Source organism: Paramisgurnus dabryanus, chromosome 1 (genome assembly GCF_030506205.2).
Source record: "Paramisgurnus dabryanus chromosome 1, PD_genome_1.1, whole genome shotgun sequence".
Classification (NCBI taxonomy): domain Eukaryota; kingdom Metazoa; phylum Chordata; class Actinopteri; order Cypriniformes; family Cobitidae; genus Paramisgurnus; species Paramisgurnus dabryanus.
Window position 1 is genome coordinate 12410872 of NC_133337.1, and position 19233 is coordinate 12430104.

At 37.8% G+C, this 19233-nt stretch overlaps 3 protein-coding genes across 5 annotated transcripts; 1 reads left to right on the plus strand and 2 right to left on the minus strand.

Moving 5' to 3' along the window:
• On the plus strand, positions 1 to 4269 carry LOC135746978 (uncharacterized). The gene is made up of 7 exons (XM_065265626.2): positions 1 to 172; positions 821 to 1023; positions 1104 to 1193; positions 1288 to 1383; positions 1464 to 1574; positions 1724 to 1877; positions 2035 to 4269. Exons 1-7 carry the CDS (start codon positions 139 to 141, stop codon positions 3717 to 3719), a joined length of 2373 nt encoding a protein of 790 aa, XP_065121698.1. The 5' UTR covers positions 1 to 138; the 3' UTR covers positions 3720 to 4269.
• Positions 3999 to 14263, minus strand: LOC135746977 (uncharacterized). Of its 2 annotated transcripts, XM_073812266.1 has the most exons (21): positions 14030 to 14263; positions 13465 to 13658; positions 13286 to 13384; positions 13120 to 13215; positions 12917 to 13027; positions 12335 to 12458; positions 11224 to 11670; positions 10799 to 11045; positions 9213 to 9403; positions 8893 to 9118; positions 8494 to 8663; positions 8041 to 8290; positions 7682 to 7806; positions 7179 to 7434; positions 6978 to 7084; positions 6639 to 6888; positions 6424 to 6530; positions 6028 to 6286; positions 5587 to 5664; positions 5504 to 5539; positions 3999 to 5362 (listed from the first exon to the last, which is right to left on the minus strand). In XM_073812266.1, exons 1-20 carry the CDS (start codon positions 14058 to 14060, stop codon positions 5530 to 5532), a joined length of 3378 nt encoding a protein of 1125 aa, XP_073668367.1. In that variant the 5' UTR covers positions 14061 to 14263; the 3' UTR covers positions 3999 to 5362; positions 5504 to 5529. The 2 variants fall into 2 exon arrangements, with proteins under 2 accessions (XP_073668367.1, XP_065121697.1); XM_065265625.2 differs by having other exon boundaries at positions 5504 to 5664.
• Positions 14264 to 14920: 657 nt separating this feature from the next.
• Positions 14921 to 19190, minus strand: apex1 (APEX nuclease (multifunctional DNA repair enzyme) 1). 2 transcript variants are annotated; one of them, XM_065264494.2, is made up of 6 exons: positions 19046 to 19149; positions 18811 to 18858; positions 18568 to 18690; positions 18315 to 18478; positions 16207 to 16399; positions 14921 to 15996 (listed from the first exon to the last, which is right to left on the minus strand). In XM_065264494.2, exons 2-6 carry the CDS (start codon positions 18842 to 18844, stop codon positions 15482 to 15484), a joined length of 1029 nt encoding a protein of 342 aa, XP_065120566.2. In that variant the 5' UTR covers positions 18845 to 18858; positions 19046 to 19149; the 3' UTR covers positions 14921 to 15481. The 2 variants fall into 2 exon arrangements, with proteins under 2 accessions (XP_065120566.2, XP_065120567.2); XM_065264495.2 differs by lacking the exon at positions 18811 to 18858 and having other exon boundaries at positions 19046 to 19190.
• Positions 19191 to 19233: the final 43 nt, after the last annotated feature.

Sequence of the window (19233 nt, forward strand, 5' to 3'; positions counted from 1 at the left end):
TAAACGTTGTTGTTCGTTGCTTCGGTCAACTTCACGACAGTCTTTACCCAGTAATCAGTTTTAACTGTTTAAATCAGAGGAATGAGGGCTTCAGCGCTGGATTAAAGCACACGTACATATTTACTTTAAACGCTAATAATGGAAATCCTGAACGTAGCGAGTCGAGAGACCGGTAAGTTGTTTAGCTTGCGAGCTAAATGCTAAGAGAGTGAAGCTAGCACAACCAATCCTGTTAAAGTTACTTACACACATGTACACCACACGCACTCAAGACATTTCTTTATAATAATGTAATGTTTAAAAGAGGTGCCTTGAAAATAAAATTATTTTATTATTATTATTGTGCATGCATGTGTTTGTGATGAAAATATTTCCTCAAATTATTTCTCAAGTGTAAATTCAAAAGAATGACAGTTAATAGAACAAAGAGTAAAATACACTTTGTTTTAAAGTAAACTTCGGTTTATAAATAGTAATAAAATTTAAAAGTAGCAATAAAGTCCAAGTTCCTGTTGACATTTAAAGTAAACAAAATTTAAAGTTAATTTGTGGTAATTTGTATTATGCATGTTTAGGTTCATAACATGTTATTGCATGGTCAGGGATTTTTAAACGGTTTATTTTCAGCTGACTGGTACTAAGGCCATGCAATTTTTTTGTAAACTTAAGATCTGCACTTACAACACATATCATTTTTTTTTTGTGTGTGTGTGTGTGTGTGTATCAGATGATGTGCATGCAGGTACAATGTTCAATGAGTTATTACCAGTCTATACATTTTTCTTTGCCCCGTCTTATTTTTCTGTTATTTCCCCTGCAGTCCCTGTTCTCCCTCTCTCTGCCCTGCGTCTGGTTGTACCTCCTCTCCGGCTGATGTCAGCATTTTTATGGCAGGTGATTCAGCGTCGTAATGTGACACAGTATGGAAAGTTCGAGCAGTTTGTGATGCTTGTGATAGAGACCGTTCCAGACATCATGAGCCGAAGTCTGGTTAATAAACTCATCTTTTGTCTGCGGAAAAAAGTAAATCTCCTTTGAATTAAATGAAAGTATTAAACATAATTTGACTTCATAGGAAACATGAACTTCTGCTGTTCTTATAGGTGATTCTGGAGCTTTGTCTGAAAGATAAAACACCAGATCTCTGGATTATTCAGGCACATTTGGATTCTCTTCGAAACCTCACACATAAAGTAAATATTATCATTATATTTTCTTTTTGCTGTACCACTGTCATCAATATACAAAAAGTAATTCATTCTTAACATGTCTTTCTTTTTGTTGCAGTGTAAAGATGTAGAAAGTGAGATCATTAATAACAAATTTATTAGAATGGTGCACAGCATCTTAGAGAGCACAGAAAAGAAAGAAGATTTTATCCAGGTAAGACTTAAATATATATTCTTTACTGTATGTTTTCGTCTAGAGACCCTATTTTAATTTGCCTGTTTTTCTGTCCTCAGCATGTCTTTCCTCTAGAATATGGGCCTGGATATGATGCAGTAGTACAAAGCCTTGCATGGGACTTCCTGTCTGGAGTGGAGGATCTGCTACCTGTGCCCAACCTTAAAGAGGTGTGTCCTCCTGCCTAATTTAGCGCATGCATAAGGAATTCCCTGTAGCATGCATGGCAGAGACACTGTCCATTTTTAGAAGTGCTATAGCTAAACATTTTAAAGTTATTGATTGGGGCTTTTGTTGGGGACATTGTGTATTTCCTCAGACAGCCTCGCGGTTATGTGGCGGTCTGTCTATGATGGAGGAGATTGTGCAGCCACTCTCAGATCCAGCTGAAATCAAGGATGTGCTCCAACACTTCAAAACCAGAAGACTCCACAACAGAAACAATGAACAAACACAAAGAGTTCTAAATGAAAGTGAGTTTTACTGATTTGTTACATTTCTGTGAATGTATAATATTTGAGGTGAAATAAGATTTCTTAAGATTCTTAATGTTGTATTAGTTTAATTGATATTGTTTCCAGAACATTATTAGAATATCTCCTAATATTTTATTACTTACTTTTATTTCAGTGTCAATTCCTTCAGGAACTGAAGTAGTTTGTTTACCTCACCCGGTCGAACAAGATACAGTCTCACAAGATTTTACCATTGAACACGAGGAAAGTTTGCCTCCCACCTCCATTGCTCAAGAAACTTTTATTATTGAATCTTCAGGAACAGAGATCCATACAGAATCTGATCACCCATCCATCACAGTACTGAGTCCCTCTCAGAGTTATACAGAGGAAGCTGAAACTTTAGCTGACAGTGAGGAGTTTACAGCCGTAGCCACCACTGAAGAAGTGGAGAATGGTTTACAAGAAGAGACCCTTGGTGAAGAGAAGGATTCAGAGATCTGTGAAGTCCAGCAGATCTACATCACTGCAGACGGCTCCACCGTGGTTGTATCAGAGTTGGAAAATGAGGGAGAGGAGACCCAACTGCAGTTTTTGGAACAACCAGATATGGCAGAAACTGCTGGTGTGAGGCAGGTCAGTTTAGAGCAGTGGATCTCTGAGTTAACAGGAAAGGGCATCTCTCTACCGGTCTTGCCTCCGAATCCAGTTGAGATTGTAAGGGAGGAGATGATCTACGTTCCTGTCATAGAAAGACCTCCATCAGTAAAGTCCATCATACACAGAAAAACCAGTCCACCTCGAATCACATTTGCCAAAAAGCAATTAGCTGTAACAACTGAATCCCAGACAGCACAGGAAGAAAAAAGACACGCATGTTCAGAGTGCCACAAAGAGTTTCGCTTTGAGTGTCTTCTGAGGAATCACATGCGCACTCACACAGGCGAGCGCCCATTCCAGTGTTCGGACTGCGGAAAAAGCTTTAGGTGCTTGAGCTTCCTGACCAATCACATCAAAACCCATTCGGTCACCAGACCTTTCAAATGCACACAGTGCGTCAAGACTTTCCGCAAGAAAGCAGACCTCATCAAGCACATACGGGTGCACACGGGCGAGAAACCATACAAGTGCACCATCTGTGGCAAGAGCTTTTCCCAGGGTTCGTACTTAAAGATTCATCGCGAGTGCCACACCTCGGAAAACCTCCACCAGTGTCCTCACTGTGACAAGAGCTTCCCGACAGCATTTAAGCTATCCATCCATGCCCGCTATCATTCAATGGAGCGCTCATACCAGTGTAACCAGTGTGGGAAAAGTTTCATATATGCCAGTCTCCTCAGACGACACAAAGGTTATCACGCAGGTGAGCGGCAGTACCTGTGCTCCATCTGCGGCAAGTCCTTTGTGTACATGTTCGACCTGAAAAAGCATCAACGTAACCACGAAAGACCCAGGATGAAAATCCCATGCACCCTTTGTCACAAGACTTTTGCAGGACCTGAGATGTTAAGGTGCCACCTGCGCATACACACGGGGGAGCGTCCGTTTCGTTGCAAGATGTGCGGTAAAGCCTTCTCGCAGATCGGTAACATGAAGAGACACGAACGCGTTCACACAGGCGAACGTCCGTTCACCTGCGAGAGATGTGGAAAGACTTACAAGCATTCGTCTCACCTAAAGAACCACATGCTGAGCCACACGGGCGAGCGGCCGTGGCAGTGCTCCCATTGTGGAAAGAGCTTTAAGTTCGCCGGGCCTCTGAAGAAACACGAGAGAATCCACCTGGATGAGCGTTCGGATCGCAAAAGGAGCTTTGACCAAACCCGTGGCCGCAAGAAACACGAACCCAAAAGCCCTTGACATTGCAGGGCAATCTGCAGTTTACAATCTGCGGTATCTGGTCAAACTTATAAGCTCATTTGTTAAACCAGGCTTTCTTATGCTAAATAGTATAAATAAATTAACAGAATAACTTGTATATAATAGAAATTTGTTTTTCATCATAGTTTGTGACATTTTTTAACTTGTAGTTGGTAACATTTATGTTCTTTCATTTCAGTAAGCATGTTGAAATATGTTGTCATTTGGTATCATGATTTCTCAATCATGTTAAATAGGTCATTTCAACAAACAATCAAATAAATAATCAATTTATTGAACAGGAAAATGGCTCAGGACATAATGCATGTGATTTAAATGTAGTGTGAAGTGTCATGTTTGCATGTTAAAATTCCTTCTCCAATTCAGTTTTAACATGCAGAGACAACTATAAACAATCCACGAGTTGACAGATTCCTGCCCCCCCCCCCCAAAAAAACTGCAGCTCAAAATATAAGCTTGGAGTGGGACTATCTGTTGTTTGTCCTACCAGATATTTCTTGTACAAATTGTCGCTAGAGGTCCAAAAGTTTCATACTTTACCTTTAAAAAAAAAGAGAGAGGAAATCTGAATATAATCTGAAATGTGTTGTAGTTCACAATTTGGATGAGGTTACATGCTTATGCTGAATTTTAGTTAATTAATACTGACATGTATATTGAAATACTTAATACTTTTTGTCTCTTAAACAAAGTCATAAATAACTTTTATTCAATCATATAAACTCCAGATCTGACGTCTTAACTAAACTGGGTTCCAACTAAAACAATTACATAATGTACATAATTTTGTATACTGTATTGCTATATATTGCATTTTGTTTTTAAATTTAGGAGATTTACCCTAAGACCAAATGTTTTTGTACAATATAGAATATTTTTCCAAAGTGAACACAAAATTGTTTCTCTGTATATAATATTAATATTGATCTAGTTGAAATAGAACAAATAATCTACTTCTGAATGGAAAAAAAGTATAAATTTAATTCATGCCATTTTCAAATGTTTAATTGTTTTTGTTTTTATTTTGTGTGTGTTTTACAATGTGTGAACACATAAGTCAGACTAAACCTAATTCACATGAGCTGTTCTTTGTGTTTCAGTGTTTTTGAAAAACTTTTTCAGTAAAATAATTTTTACAATTAAATTATTTAGATAAAAATCCATAAAATACAATAACAACTGGCACAAATTGACTTCTCAAGAAAGATTTCTATAAAAACAACACTGCTTTTCAAGTCAAACACTCAATGGTAGCAAGCAAGCAGCTTCAGTGTTTTTAGCATTTCAGTATTACCCAGTGAAAGTGTGACCAACTGATATCACATGATAACAGCACGTTATTCAAATGTCTTTTAGATGTACAAAAATGCCAGGTAATAAAAAAAAGTATGTTTCTTTTCTTCTGGTGTTGCTGTATAGCCGAAGGGTGGATTTTAAGCAGTGAACCCCTAATTGATTCTCACATTCATCAGATTAGAGGTTTGTGTGTTTCTATCCATCCACTGATCCACAGGTCACATGACAGCAAATACCTCATTGGAAAGGTCATGTTTTTGCCCCACAGCCCAGATATCCTGGAGATATTTCTACTACAGAGATTCCCAAGCGTTGGCGTTGTCACACTGAAAACATTGAAATAATGTAATATCACTAATAAATATAAAGTTTTTCCTTCTTATAAACCATATTTTTCTGCTATCTGTGTTAAAACTATTGGCAGTAACCTTTAAAGTTATATTAGAATGATTGGAGTTTTAATTTACCCGAGCTTTGTGACTCTGTAGATCTGCTAGATGTTTTCTTTCCAGCCATCTCTGGCTCTTGAGTCATGGTGCTCTCAGCCTCATCTGAATTTGGATAATGCTTGTCAAATATTTTCTTTATCTGGTTAAAGAATTTCCACTCCACCTGCTCCCCTTCATTTCTTCAAGTTATGTAAAAACAAAAATTAACATGCAGTTATTGTACAAAGATCAACCCAAACTGTTAATGCGATGTATGCTTAAAGTCACAATGAAACGGAAGTAGCGATTCTCTTATTTTCGTTTAAAGTTTTTAGTAATTAAGCTCACATATAAGTAATTTGTAAAAAATACCACAATATTCCAAAAAATTCCAGCTTTTAATTTCAATTTCATTGTGACTTCAATCTTTAAAATATAACAAGTTTCCATCTTCCCACTTTCTGGGAAGGCAAACATTAGAGTTTGTCTTGAAAAAATATAATTTTTTCATTTAATTTGCTATTTAAATATTTTTACAGCCAGTACCAGGTTGTTGTGTCTACCTTGGACTGTCAAGGCACTGACGGTAACTGGCCTTCAACCTTTTGATCCTGGTCCGACATTGTTCATCAGTCCTGCTGTAGCCCTTCTCAGCCATGCCGTTAGCAATCTGCTGAAAAACAGGTTTGCGTTTGACACAGCACTTCAGCTTCTCCTGGATCTGGTCACTCCCCCAAATACATATGAGAGCTCGAGTCTCGCTGTCACCCCACGCCATCTTCGGCCCATCTCCAGGGAGAGGTTTGGACAGAGCCAAGGATTCTGTAAATGCAATTTTCAGGTACAAAAGATGAATCTGCAGTCCCTTACAAACTCATATTATTGTTATGTAGGGAATAATATTCTGTAATGATTTTTTTAGGCTAATATCCATGACTGATCATTAGATAAAAATATACCTGAATCAGAGTCAGTAATAGACTCTAGCTCACTGATGGCCTGTTCATCTGCAGTTTTGTTCAAAATAATCTTTTCCATCTGATCATAAAATTTAAACTCCTCCTTGCTAAAAAATGAGAAGGAAAAGAAAAAAACTTTAAAAAGTGAAAAATATTATTCTAAACATTCATTAAAATTATTAATACAACTGATACGCAAAGAGTTTCTTACTCACCTATCATAATAAAACTGGGCTTTGAGTCTTTTCACTCGCGAGTGGCATTGCTCACCCGTTCTGTTGAAACCCTGTGCTATCATCCTCCTTGAAATATATCTGAATATGTGCCTGTTTTTCACACAGCTCTTGAGACTGTGCTGCACACGGCCCTCACCCCAGATCTCCAACAGCGCTTGGGTCTCCCGGTCAGACCAGGGCATCTTCCTGCCTAATTCAGCAACTGATGTCACAGATGGCCACTGGGATTCTGAGGATGAACACATCCAGTAATGCACTGTGACAAAATAATATCCAAGTGGGTTTAGTTTTGGTTAGGCAAAATATTATTTCTCAAACCTGCATCTTGATCTTTATCTTCAAAGTCTTCCATGCAAAAATCCTCATCACCCAAAATCTGCTCCAGTTTATCATAGAACTTATAATCTTCTTTCTCTTCACCACATCTAGATCAATTTTGAGAACATTAATAAGCCTCAAATTTAAAAAAGCTGTTTTGCAAGATCATATTTGGCGTGCTAAATAATGCTGTAAACTCACTTTATTCTTTCATAACACTCTTGGAAATACTTCCTCAAGTTCTTGACCTTCCATCTGCATTGCGCGGGTGTTTTGAGGAAGCCCTGACTGTTCAGCTTCTCTGCTATATCAGCAAACACGTGGCTGTTGTGGGCAGGGTCTCTTAGGGCTTCCTGCACTTCATCTTCTGCCCAAGTGTCTATGAGAGCTTCAGTTTCAGAGTCTGACCAGGGCTCTGATGCTGTCTGATCTGCACTACTGCAAGGGTCTGACAAATCTAACAGAAAGAAAACCTTTAGAAACCTACAAGTCTCAGTTATAAAACTAGTTATTGAAAACTGAAATTAAATGATGCAAGTGAGCATTCATCAAAACAAATTTCAATGCATAGATGGGGAGCAGCTTAAAGCAGCTATTAATATGTGGTTACATTTAAACTGGCTGAGTACTGTATGAATTGTGATTAAATGTCCATTATAGAGATGTCTGAGGTACAGCACTAAGATACATTAAAAGCTTAATACCTGATTTGGTGCCACGGTCAGATTCATCATTTGATGCTCCTGAAACTTTCAAGGATGAATTCTTTTGAAAAATATCTTCCATCAGATCATAAAACTTAAATTCAACATGCTCAGCTTCAGGTGAACTGCACAGAAAACACCCATGAAAATCATATGCATGACCCATTAATGACTTTAAAAGATTAGTTTTGCTTATACCACAAACATTCTGATGGTAAAACAGTTTAGATATAAACATTTTTATATGTATAAAATAGAAATATAGTTTTAAATATGTGTTTTATTTTCTGTCATTTACACCCATTCATTGTTGTATGCTGTATGACATAAATAGTTTTTGATGGTGCTCTGTGACTGACCCGATGCTGTCCCTGCATTGCCTGTAGCTGATTTTCAGACGTTTGATTCTGGTTTGGCATTGTTCAGCTGAGCGAGAGTAACCATGAGCGTTTAACTTCTCTGAGATCTCAGCATAGATGTGGCCGTTATGCGGGCAGCGCTGCAGGTTCATCTGGACCTGCTCATCTCCCCATAACTGTAGAAGAATCAAGGTCTCGGCATCAGACCACGCAACCTTCTTTCTGTCCTCCATGCAGTTAATAGCTGTTTCTGTATTGGGTAAAGATAAATGGACATGGGGGATACTGTATGTCAGCTTGTGGGTTCACATGTTAATCTGGTAAACCACTGTGCTGCCCAGAGTGTATTATGTTGCCTAAACGTTTGAGAACTAGAAGTGCTGGAAGATAAACTGAGACAGCATGTTTTTATGTGCTAAACTCATGTAATACAAAATATATATTACTGTATACCTATTTCCTGGTACTTGTACACCTGGTACTCAATGTCAGTTGACTCCTCCTCTTTGATCTCTGTTGCACATGACATCTCAGGCATCAGCATGTGGCTGGTTTTTTCATCAACCAAGATTTTCTCCATGTGTTTATAGAATTTAAATTCAACAGGCTCTTTACCTTCATTGCTGCAGTTTTGGGACAAAGAAGAATTCATGAGTAGCGCTCTCAGTTATTTAAAATAAGTCAATTGTTCTCTAGGTACATAGTCAAATGTCAGATAAATGGTTTTGCTTTCATATGGACATGCAGGAGGTAAAATATAAATATTTAAATATTAACCCACACTTCAATTTGAGGAATAAACTGCTAAGTTAAATTAAAACTTGGATTTAAAAAATATGTAAAATTACTCACAGGTTAGTATCGTAACATTGTTTGAAACACAGCTTCAGTCGTTTTATTCTGCTCTGACACTGTTCTGCTGTTCGGATGTATCCGTGAGCGGCCATCTTTTTTGAGATCATGGCAAAGATGTGTCCATTTTGGAGGACTCCTCTCAGCTCTCGCTGGGTTCTGTCCTCTCCCCAGATCTTGATAAGAGTTTGCGTCTCTAGATCCGTCCACAGGACATTCCTGGTGCCTTGGTAAAAGATAACAGAATGATTTTTTAACAATACAGAATGTCTTTTGATGCTGTGAGGTCACCAAACCAATCGATTGCATAATCTGTATACCTTCCAGTCCACTATGACCGAGAATCTCCCAGTCATTGGTGTCCTCATCCTCCTCCTGTCCTAAGGACTCTTCTGGGATCGTCTCATTAGCATCGATGTTGTCTTCCTGATCTGTAGATGAGTCTTTGCTGCACAGAATTTTCTCCAACTGACTGTAGAATTTCCAATCCGGTTTCTCTCCTCCGTTCACACTGTCAGACAAATACAAATTTAGTGTGGTTACAGCCAATCGACACACAGTCTGATTAAAATTTAGTTTAAAAATGTTCTTACTATACAAAAAAAATTCTCACATGTAAACTGTTCAACAATACAGGAAAACATTAGAATTGAAATGCACATTAACGGGGCCATGTCACAAGAATTTTTTAACATGTCAAATAAATCTTTGTTGTCCCCAGAGCACATATGTGAAGTTTTAGCTCAAAATACCATATAAATAATTTATTATAGCATGTTAAAATTGCCACTTTGTAGGTGTGTGCAAAAATGTGCCATTTTGGGTGTGTCCTCTAAAATGCAAATGAGCAGATGAAGTGCAAACACTGATCACAATGATGATGGTTTGTTGAAATTGAAACTCAATTGTGCTGTGAATTATTTTCTCTCTTTTTCTCTCTATTTTTCTCTGCACTAAATGGCAGTACTGTGATTGGATAGTGCAGATTAAGGGGTGGTATTATTATAATAAGAGCTCCTTATGACATCATAAGGAGGGCCAAATTTTAACAACGTATTTTTTCATGTGCTTGTAGAGAATGGTTTACCAAAACTAAGTTACTGGGTTGATTTTTTTCACAATGTCTAGGTTGAAAGAAGCACTGGGGACTCAATCATAGCACTTAAACATGGAAAAAGTCAGATTTTCATGCCATGGCCCCTTTAAACCATCCTAATCAAGTACTCAGCAACAAATACCCTGTCTGTCTTATTATTTTTAAAGTGACTGACAGAATGCTTTGATGCGTGTTATAGTCACAGCTGGTTAGGACTAGCGCAGAATGATAATGAGAAAAAAAAGTAATATGTGATAACTTGCTAAATAATTTGTGAAACATGCAATACGATAATGCTTTGAGTTTGTACATTTAATTTAAATTATAACAAAATGTAGTAAAAAATAAAAAAATTATATAACAAACATAGTGTTTTGCAAACCATTGCAATACGCACATTTATTAATTATTTTCATTATTTCTGCACTACTTAGGACGGGTTTCCAAACGTTTTTGTCAGCCAATCCCCCTCGACCTAAATTATGTCCTTAAAGTTTACCCCAAAATTTTTTTCTAAATATTTAATTAATTTTATTGCAAATTTGCATGTTTAATTTTAAAAACATTTATTTTATTTCCACATAAAACATATCTGTGCATTTTGAATAGGTTCTCAGTTTTCTGATAAATTGTAGGGTTTGTGTTACGGTCAAATGATAAACGAATAAAATATATATTTTTGCTAGTATTAAGATTTTTTTTATCAACTCATGAACACCAAGTTTGGGAAACCCTGACTTAGAGCATGGCTTAACCAAAATATTTGTGTTTATTAAAATAAAACCTTTGAGAACTTTTGTTGGGACATACCTGTTTTCCTGACACTGTCGAAAGCTCATTTTTAAGCGTTTTATCCTGGTGTGACACTGCTCTGCTGTTCTGGCGAACCCTCTGTCACACATCTTTTTAGAGATCAAGTTAAATATGTGTCGATTACGGGCACAGTCTTTTAGGCTTCGCTGGACGCTGTCCTTCCCCCATATGTCAATGAGGCTGTGGGTTTCTTCATCTGACCAAGGGACTTTAGATGCATCTGAGGTTTGGTAGGAAGCCTCTTCTGTGTAATTGAAGCAGACATAAACATCTACTTCTGTATAACAATATAAGTTTAAAACTACAGAATACAATATTATACAAAAATGCGAGTAATGCTTGAAGATGCAAATTTCATAGATGATTTGGGTAAGTTTAAAGTAGTCAAGCAGTTGCTAGGATGTTCTAGGTGATCACCTCACCTGTGTATGCTCCCAAGTGATTAATAAATGTGAATTCTCCGGATGCTCCCGTGTTATCATCTCTTTTCCTTTTACAGGATCTCATAGAGGATTTTTTGGTGCGTGTCTGATTCACCTCTTCACCCGGAGAGTCTTCACATATGTTCCTCTTGCCTTTAAAATTGGCACGTGTCACCCTATTACTTTTAACTGACCAGTTTGGATCATTGTCATTGTCATCATCATCTCTCTCCATCAGTTCATTTGTCTTGGAGAATTTCCTCTTTTCAGCTTTACGGTCGGACGAATTGGGATCAGACAAGGTTTTTGAACTGTGGCTATCTGAATGAATTTCTGATTCACAAGGGTCACCAGATTCTGCGTGATCACCGGAGATGACAACTCGAACCAGCGGAGGCAGAGACAGAGAGGAAAATATAGAGTTGTCATGAGCAGATCGAAGGGTTTCTGCAAAAAAGAAGCACGAGTCAAGAAATGAATCAATGTGCGTTTCATTTTTTTTGTCTAAGGAGATATATTAGATGACTTGCAAATGTTCTTAATTTTTATTCTAATTTATAACACACAAACTTGATAGCATAGCCTAACCCTTCTAAACTCATTATTTACATATTGCTATAAAACATTTAATCTTTAAACTAACCTTAATAATTCAAGACAAATGTAGTAGAGCTGTGGGAAATGGTAGTATTTCAAATTATATTCATATCTCCAAATTATATTAATATCTCCAACTTTGTATTTCCAAAGATAATGATATAATTTTGTATGGTTAGGTCCTTCAATCTGATATAAATAATAACTACAACACTGTTAGGACCTCCCAAAAGAAAGCACACAAATGGTCCCTCTGGATTAACCTGTCCTTTTGTAATTCGAGTTTCAATGGCAAAACTGTTGCTTTGTAATCGTGAAATGTATGAGTCTTCTAGTAGTTTACACCTTTACAAACACAAAGGCAACGCAGTGCATTTACATTTGACTGTTTCTGTGTCAGTATTAACACAATGTAAATCAATTTGACATAATCTGGCATGGTTTTGATGTATTTGTAGAGAGACTAAATCTGCTTCAAATGATGGAAAAAAACAAAATATATAATCAGTGTTACCATTTTCTAGAATATGTCCATTAGCTCTCTGGCGTTCAAGAAGGTTTTTCATTTGCTTTGGGACTAAAATCGACTGAATGCATTCCTCCAGAAGAGAGGGACGGGCCCTGAGCCAAGTAACCATCTGAAGAAGACAATCAAAATAATTGTAAATCTTTACCATCAATGTCTAAAAATCAACTTGTAGACATTTAGTCATCGCAGATGTATTTTGGACCAAACACATAAGTTGTTCAAAGTCACTAGCTCTTTATCAGTTTCAGTCCTTAAAGAAATAGTTCATCTAATAATGTAAATAAGAAAAATATGTATTCTTATATTTTTGCACTGAATACAGAATAAGGATTTTAATGTGTTTTACATTTGCATTTAGGTATTTAGCAGATGCCTTCATCAAAAGTAACTAACATTAAAGTGTTTCAACTAATGGAAGCAATTAATAAGCCCAATACAAAGTTACAAGATTTGAATTATCTTACAAAACAGACTTTTTGCTGACCTAGTGCTTTATCTCTGAAAATCAGCTATTGTGCACTGTTAACACAGAAAATAAAATCTCTTAAGGCTGTTTTGTTAATGTACCTGTGACAGATCTGGCACTGACATCATCCGATCGAGCTGTAGAAGGAAGTCTTTCATGAGTCTGTGCAGCGCTTTGTCAAACTTGGGGCCGTATTCCACTGGAAATATGTTCTATTAATGGAACAAGATAAAAAAGTTATAAAATAATATTTCTCGACACAGGAATGCAGAGTGTTTTGCAAGCATGCGGATGTGTGTGTAACCTGAAAAAAGTGCTCTCTCTCTACAGGGTTGTTGATAAGGGTCTGGACGAGGTCCACAAAACTGGCCTCAGATTCCTCCATGTCTTCATCAGCAACCTGTTGATAGAAACACAATGTGAAGACAACGTCCACGCAGTCATCAGTATCACCTGAACACCTCTCATACCTCACTGTTGTTCACACGAGGAGCCCGAATTCGATCCAGGTGAGACCGAAGATCTTCCAGGTCCACCTGATCCCCGCTACGACACAACTCCAAAAGGAACTAAAAAATACAGACACTGTGCTGTACCCAAAACACTGAAGTCTCTAAATACGGTATGATCTGTTTTTTCCTTTTCTCACCCTTGCTCTTAATCCAAGTACCAGCTGGGCTCTTTGACGGAAATTTAGGAGCTCTGGGACAGTCTCTGTCACCATAGTCACAAACTCCTCCAGCATCCCATAATGCTTCACTTGTCTCTGTTCTGTCACCTGCCACATGGACGCAGTAAGTAACCGCAGAGGTGGGACAGTAAACCTCATCAATGACAGGGGGTCTAGAAAAATAAACAAAAATAAACCATTAGGACACATGCAATAAGAGAAACAGCAATGTTTTTAATTTATTTAACTTTACCTAATAAGCTGAATATAAAAAAAAAATGTATTTTATTGCGTTAGATTTTAATTAAAGCTTAAAGAGACTTGGTCTATTAAAAAAAATCCCATGGCCTGGCCCATAATGCACTATGCTAATATACCCTATGAAAACATGACGCTCTTGTTGACTCGGGCATACTGCACGACCATGAAAACCAGACCAGGCTGGTTTCACAACGTTACTGACTGATTGTTTTCTGTCGCTTTAAAACGTTATCTTATAGCATTGTATTCCAATGAGAAACAATAAGGAAACGCACATACACACCTTCGGTTTGCTTCGTCCACGCCGCTTCCATTTTTATCAACTTCAACCAAGTTCAAAGAATTTCGAAATTAATATTTTCTCCAGCCATAAAGCATAATTCTGTATAATGGGCTATCGGTCACTTTTTAAAATGGTTGCACGGTGTTTTCATCTGTCAGTGTCGTTCGTTTAACAACACTGGACTAAACGACACAGATTCCGGTCTAATCCGCTTTGGTCTGGTCTACAGTGTAAGTTCTCCCTCTGGTGGCGCAAAACCACGTTATTCTGGTTTTGCGAGTCCACTATACCAACCAAACCCATAATTACTTTTTTTAATGAATGTTTATTTTTCGTGTTTTACTTTTATTATGGATTAATGCAGACTGGTCTGGGACAGGTGGTTAGATGCATTACATAGGATTTGTGTTTTAAAAGGTTTTACAATTTTGCCAACGCCGAGAAGACTTCTATTATGAAAAGCATCAGTGACGTTTATGTTTAGCTCATGAATATTACTAACGTCAGGTTCTAAAAATTGAATGTGGCTTCCAATCATAGCTTCCAGTTACATCATGTTATTAATATGCAAATATACAAGACTGCCATTGGACAAATGTCGTGATACAAAATTGACGTTCATACAAAGCCCATTAGATTTCATTGAAATGCAAAGTTAACTTACTTTATAATGCATTCTTACAAAACAGGTTTGCAAACATATCAACAATGCAACAGTTTTATATTTTATAGATTTGTTCTATAGAATTTTTTTACTTTAGCATTTTAATTTAAAAACGTCTAGCAATCTATATTAACATAGGCCATGTGATGAATTAAATTACCTTTACATTACTAATAAACAATTACTGCGGTGTAAACAAACTAGAAATAAGGCTAACAAGTGATGGATTTTTTTTAATAAACTACAGTTTATTTCAAAAGGTAACAGACAGAAAGAAACAAAGTATAACATTTTCATTTAATGTATAGTTTTCTAAAACTCATCTTGTTTGAATTGAGCATATGTAGCAACATGAAACAACCAATGGCAATGGCTTCGCCATTTGAAGAGGAAGCATTGTAACGGCCAAGAGTTAAAATAGCACCAAGGCCCAAACCCAAAGAGCTTATTATATCTTCATCTCTTATTATCACAGCATTGAGTCAACGTTTGTTACAGTAGTTTTGACAGTGTTTCTAATTTAGATATCCAACAAGTGTTTCTAAAATACAACAAATAAAACATGGAAAAAAGCATGTATTATTCTGCTTATGGTGCTATTTTAGTGTCAATTAGCAATGATGTAAAATCAATAACAAAAGTATCTGGACTGGTTTTTGTTTTTCAGAGCAAAAATCTAAGACTAACAAAGCTAGACCCTTCTGCATATATGCAAAATCTGTTTAACCAAAGCACTAGAAAAGTGATTCAGAGACTAAATGGTTGTGGCTCTGGATAGGACATCTGATCTATAGAGCCAAAAACAGGGTAATGGGACAGTGGTCACTTCCCATGGCAGTGTTACGAATCTTGTTGTCACACAGGCTTGGCAGCAAGGCATTTGACAGCACAAAGTAGTCCAAGCGCCAGCCCACGTTTTTGGCCCGTGAGTTCATCATGTACGTCCAGAAGGTATAGGCATATGCCTGCTCTGGATACAGCTCCCGGAAACTATCAGTAAAACCGGCCGCCAACAGCTGGGTAAAGCCCTCACGTTCCTCAGGGGTGAAGCCAGCATTCTTGCGGTTACCCTTGGGGTTTTTAAGATCGATCTCTTGGTGGGCCACATTCAGATCACCGCACAACACCAGGGGCTTGCGCTGATCCAAGCTGCTTAGATAGGCCCTAAAATCTACGTCCCAGGTCTTGCGGTAGTCAAGCCTCACCAGACCACGGCTGGCATTAGGCACATATGCCGTCACAAGGAAAAAAGACGGAAATTCGGCAGTGATAACGCGACCCTCTTTATCATGTTCTTCCTTACCTATATTAAGAGAGACCATAGAAAGCACAACATTTTAATTTAGATTTCACGCTGAAGATTTTTTTCCCTGAGGATCAAGTGTAAGCAGTTAGTAATTGCGATTCTGATGCTTGCAATAGCAAACACCACTAATAACACTCACCTATAACATTATGAACCACTACAACAGTAAACATTAAACAGCATAAAGACAAATTGAACATGACTTACCGATACCATAGGTGACATTGAGAGGCTCAGTCTTGCATAACATGGCCACTCCACTGTAACCCTCTTTGTCCTCTGATCCAGCCCAGTACTTGTGTGGATACTCAGGCATGTCAGTGATCTCAGATGGAAGTGATTTCTCAGCACACTTGGTTTCTTGCAGGCACAGCACATCTGGGTCCTCTGAACGTACCCACTGCATAAAGAAATGAGCATACAGACAAGAGTGAAATCTGTCCTCAATTCCTCAAGAATGACATAGCCAGTTTAGTCTTTTGAACAGCATGGACTTACATGCTTAAAGCTCCACTGTGTACTTTTTTGAGTTAATTCTTAGCAAAAACCCATTTTTTCTTTCAAAAGTATGTGCTCATTCATGTGTAATTACTTCCCACCCACTAATCAAAGTATTCTCGTAAGTAAAGAATCTGCTATTTAAAATACATACGGTCGAGTCGTTCGACTGGCGAATCCATGTTGTGCCTCCATCTTTGAAATACATTCGCCGACAATACATTCCTGAAATTCAAGATCCGCCTTTCGTGCTTTCAGACTACACTCACAATGGCCGCTAGCTGAAGCCTCCCGAGGTTGCATGTGTAGGCGTTATACGTTATCAAGACAGTATTATTTCAGAATATTAACAATTATAAAGCTGACAATTATTCTTAGTTAATTGTAAATTTATATAATATGATTATGACTTGTGAATGTAATGCTCAGTTAATTTAAATAAACCAGGTTTGATGACGTATGCAGCCACATATGCGACCTGTGCAGACTGAATCCTTCGGCTGTAACAGCTGCAAACCGTGATATAATGCTTTGATTTGAGGCAGATTTGAAAGCCTGTTGAAGACCTATTTTCGAGGACATTAAAACACGTCGCCAAGGAAGCGAAAAGGGTATTTAAAACGTCAACACAACAGGAAAAACAACAAGACCAAAGTCAATATTGGAGTAATGTTAGTTTTCCAAGATGGGACTCAAGGGAGACAGAAGTTGCACTTTATATCTTCTCCACAAGTAATTCAGCATATTCGTTTTCATCTATACAGTCTATGTTGTAAACTTGAAGTTTTATAGTTCCTTGGCTAACTATAGCATGATTATGCATAACACTTGTTAGTGTAAACATGCATGTGGTTTAATGTGTTCGAACAGCCACACGCCATCTTTCCGCCCATTTATGTAATCTGAGGTACTGAGATAAATGTTTTTCATCTTCTCTGACCTCTAGCACAAACAAACGGTGAGAGCCCTACTTTTAGCCTTTCATTGATAAAACTGATCTGCGCGTCTTTCGTTTCATTTTACAAGCGTGTGAAAGTTGAGCGATCTTATTTCACCAATATCAGAGAAAGCTCTTACATATACACGGACATGTAACATGTTTCCTTAAAACATAAGCATTGGACTCTGACATAATATTGGTTTGCATCCATTTAAACCCGTCATTACACCCGCTCATGATTAAATGACAGGAGAGGGACTCGTCCACAGACCATCCCTCAGTAATCTGGAGAGAAGCGGTCGAAAATGGACAAAAAGGGACGGATTTAAACACCAAGTGTAAACGTGATGTGTCTCTTTCGTACACTTGTGACGAAAACACATCTTAATACCAAGTGTAACAGCCCCTGGGATATTTTTCCTTGCGTCGATGAAAAAGGAGTGTCTAAGCTACGTTTATGGATGTATGTGATTTTAAGCGGACATATCATGAAAATCAGACTTTTTCCATGTTTAACATAAATCTGTGTGCTTTGATGGATCACAGGCAAAAGACATTGCAAAGTATTCATTTTTTTTCATTGCTTTTGCCTTGTAGCTACTGAAAGCCATGTTAACCTTGGCATGACATGGCTACCGTACGAGTTAAAATGCGTTCCGAATGGGGGGCTAGAAAATAATATTCAGTTGGTTGTCATATAGAATTTCACCGCTAGATGGGAGTAGATCTTACACAGTGGAGCTTTAAAGGAATAGTATACCCAAAAATCATTTTAGAGAGAAATTATTCTTCAAACGCAAAACAATCAAAATTAAGATTTTTTTTAGGCTTTTGCAATAGGCAATGCCAATGTTGCAAGAACCGTCTCATGTCTTACATCAAGTCCCTTCTTTTTCACCCATGCACGTAGCCCATCCACATTCCAGGAGGTGATCTTCATGTTGGCTGGACGGCCATCCTTACTGGTCGTCTTATCTGGGGGATCTTCATATAAAATTGGGGCTTCGGGTTCTTTCCCCTTTTTCTCTTTCTTTGCAGGTGCTGCAAGGGTAAATAAATAGTACGGGTTTATATCTGATATAATCTGAGAAGACAGATGTTTATCTTACACATTTATTAAAACCTTGTACCAGTTCCATTGTCTGCCTCCCCTTCTACAGATTCCTCATTCTTCTTGGCTCTTTTGGGCATGTTTGCAGTTGTTTTGAGACCACACACGTGTCGCAGACTGACAGCACAAACACCACGTAAACCTACAAGAAAGGACATGCGCAGTTGTAGGTGGAGATGTGCAACACAACGGGCGCTGCAACCGCTTCACAACCAAGGCCATAATGACTTATTCAGTTCACACAAGTGATCAAAGCACTTACATGAAATGCGTAAACTGCATAAACCAAAACGCATTTGTTTGTAGTACGCTGGAACAACGAACAACATAAATAATCTCCCTATAACATTTGCAAAGTTCCTGCGGCCTGAATGAATGAGACAATAAGAGGCAAAAGCCTGCACGCTCAGCTTTAACAATTGATGTGTTTACACCGGAAATCATTAAATTGTATATGTAAAATTTACGTATAAAGTATTAACAAATAACTGTCTTACCGATCACCCTGGCCTTTGGTTTAACATACAAAACAAAATTCAATCTGTGCAGAATTACGAGCTGCTCTGCACGGACGGACAGCCAAGGCTTTCTGCAGCGTGCATGAGGCGCGCGGTTTCTCCACAGAGGGCTGTTCGTGTTATCGCCTGACTTAAACCTAAGTGAAACATTTTTTTTAGAAATGATG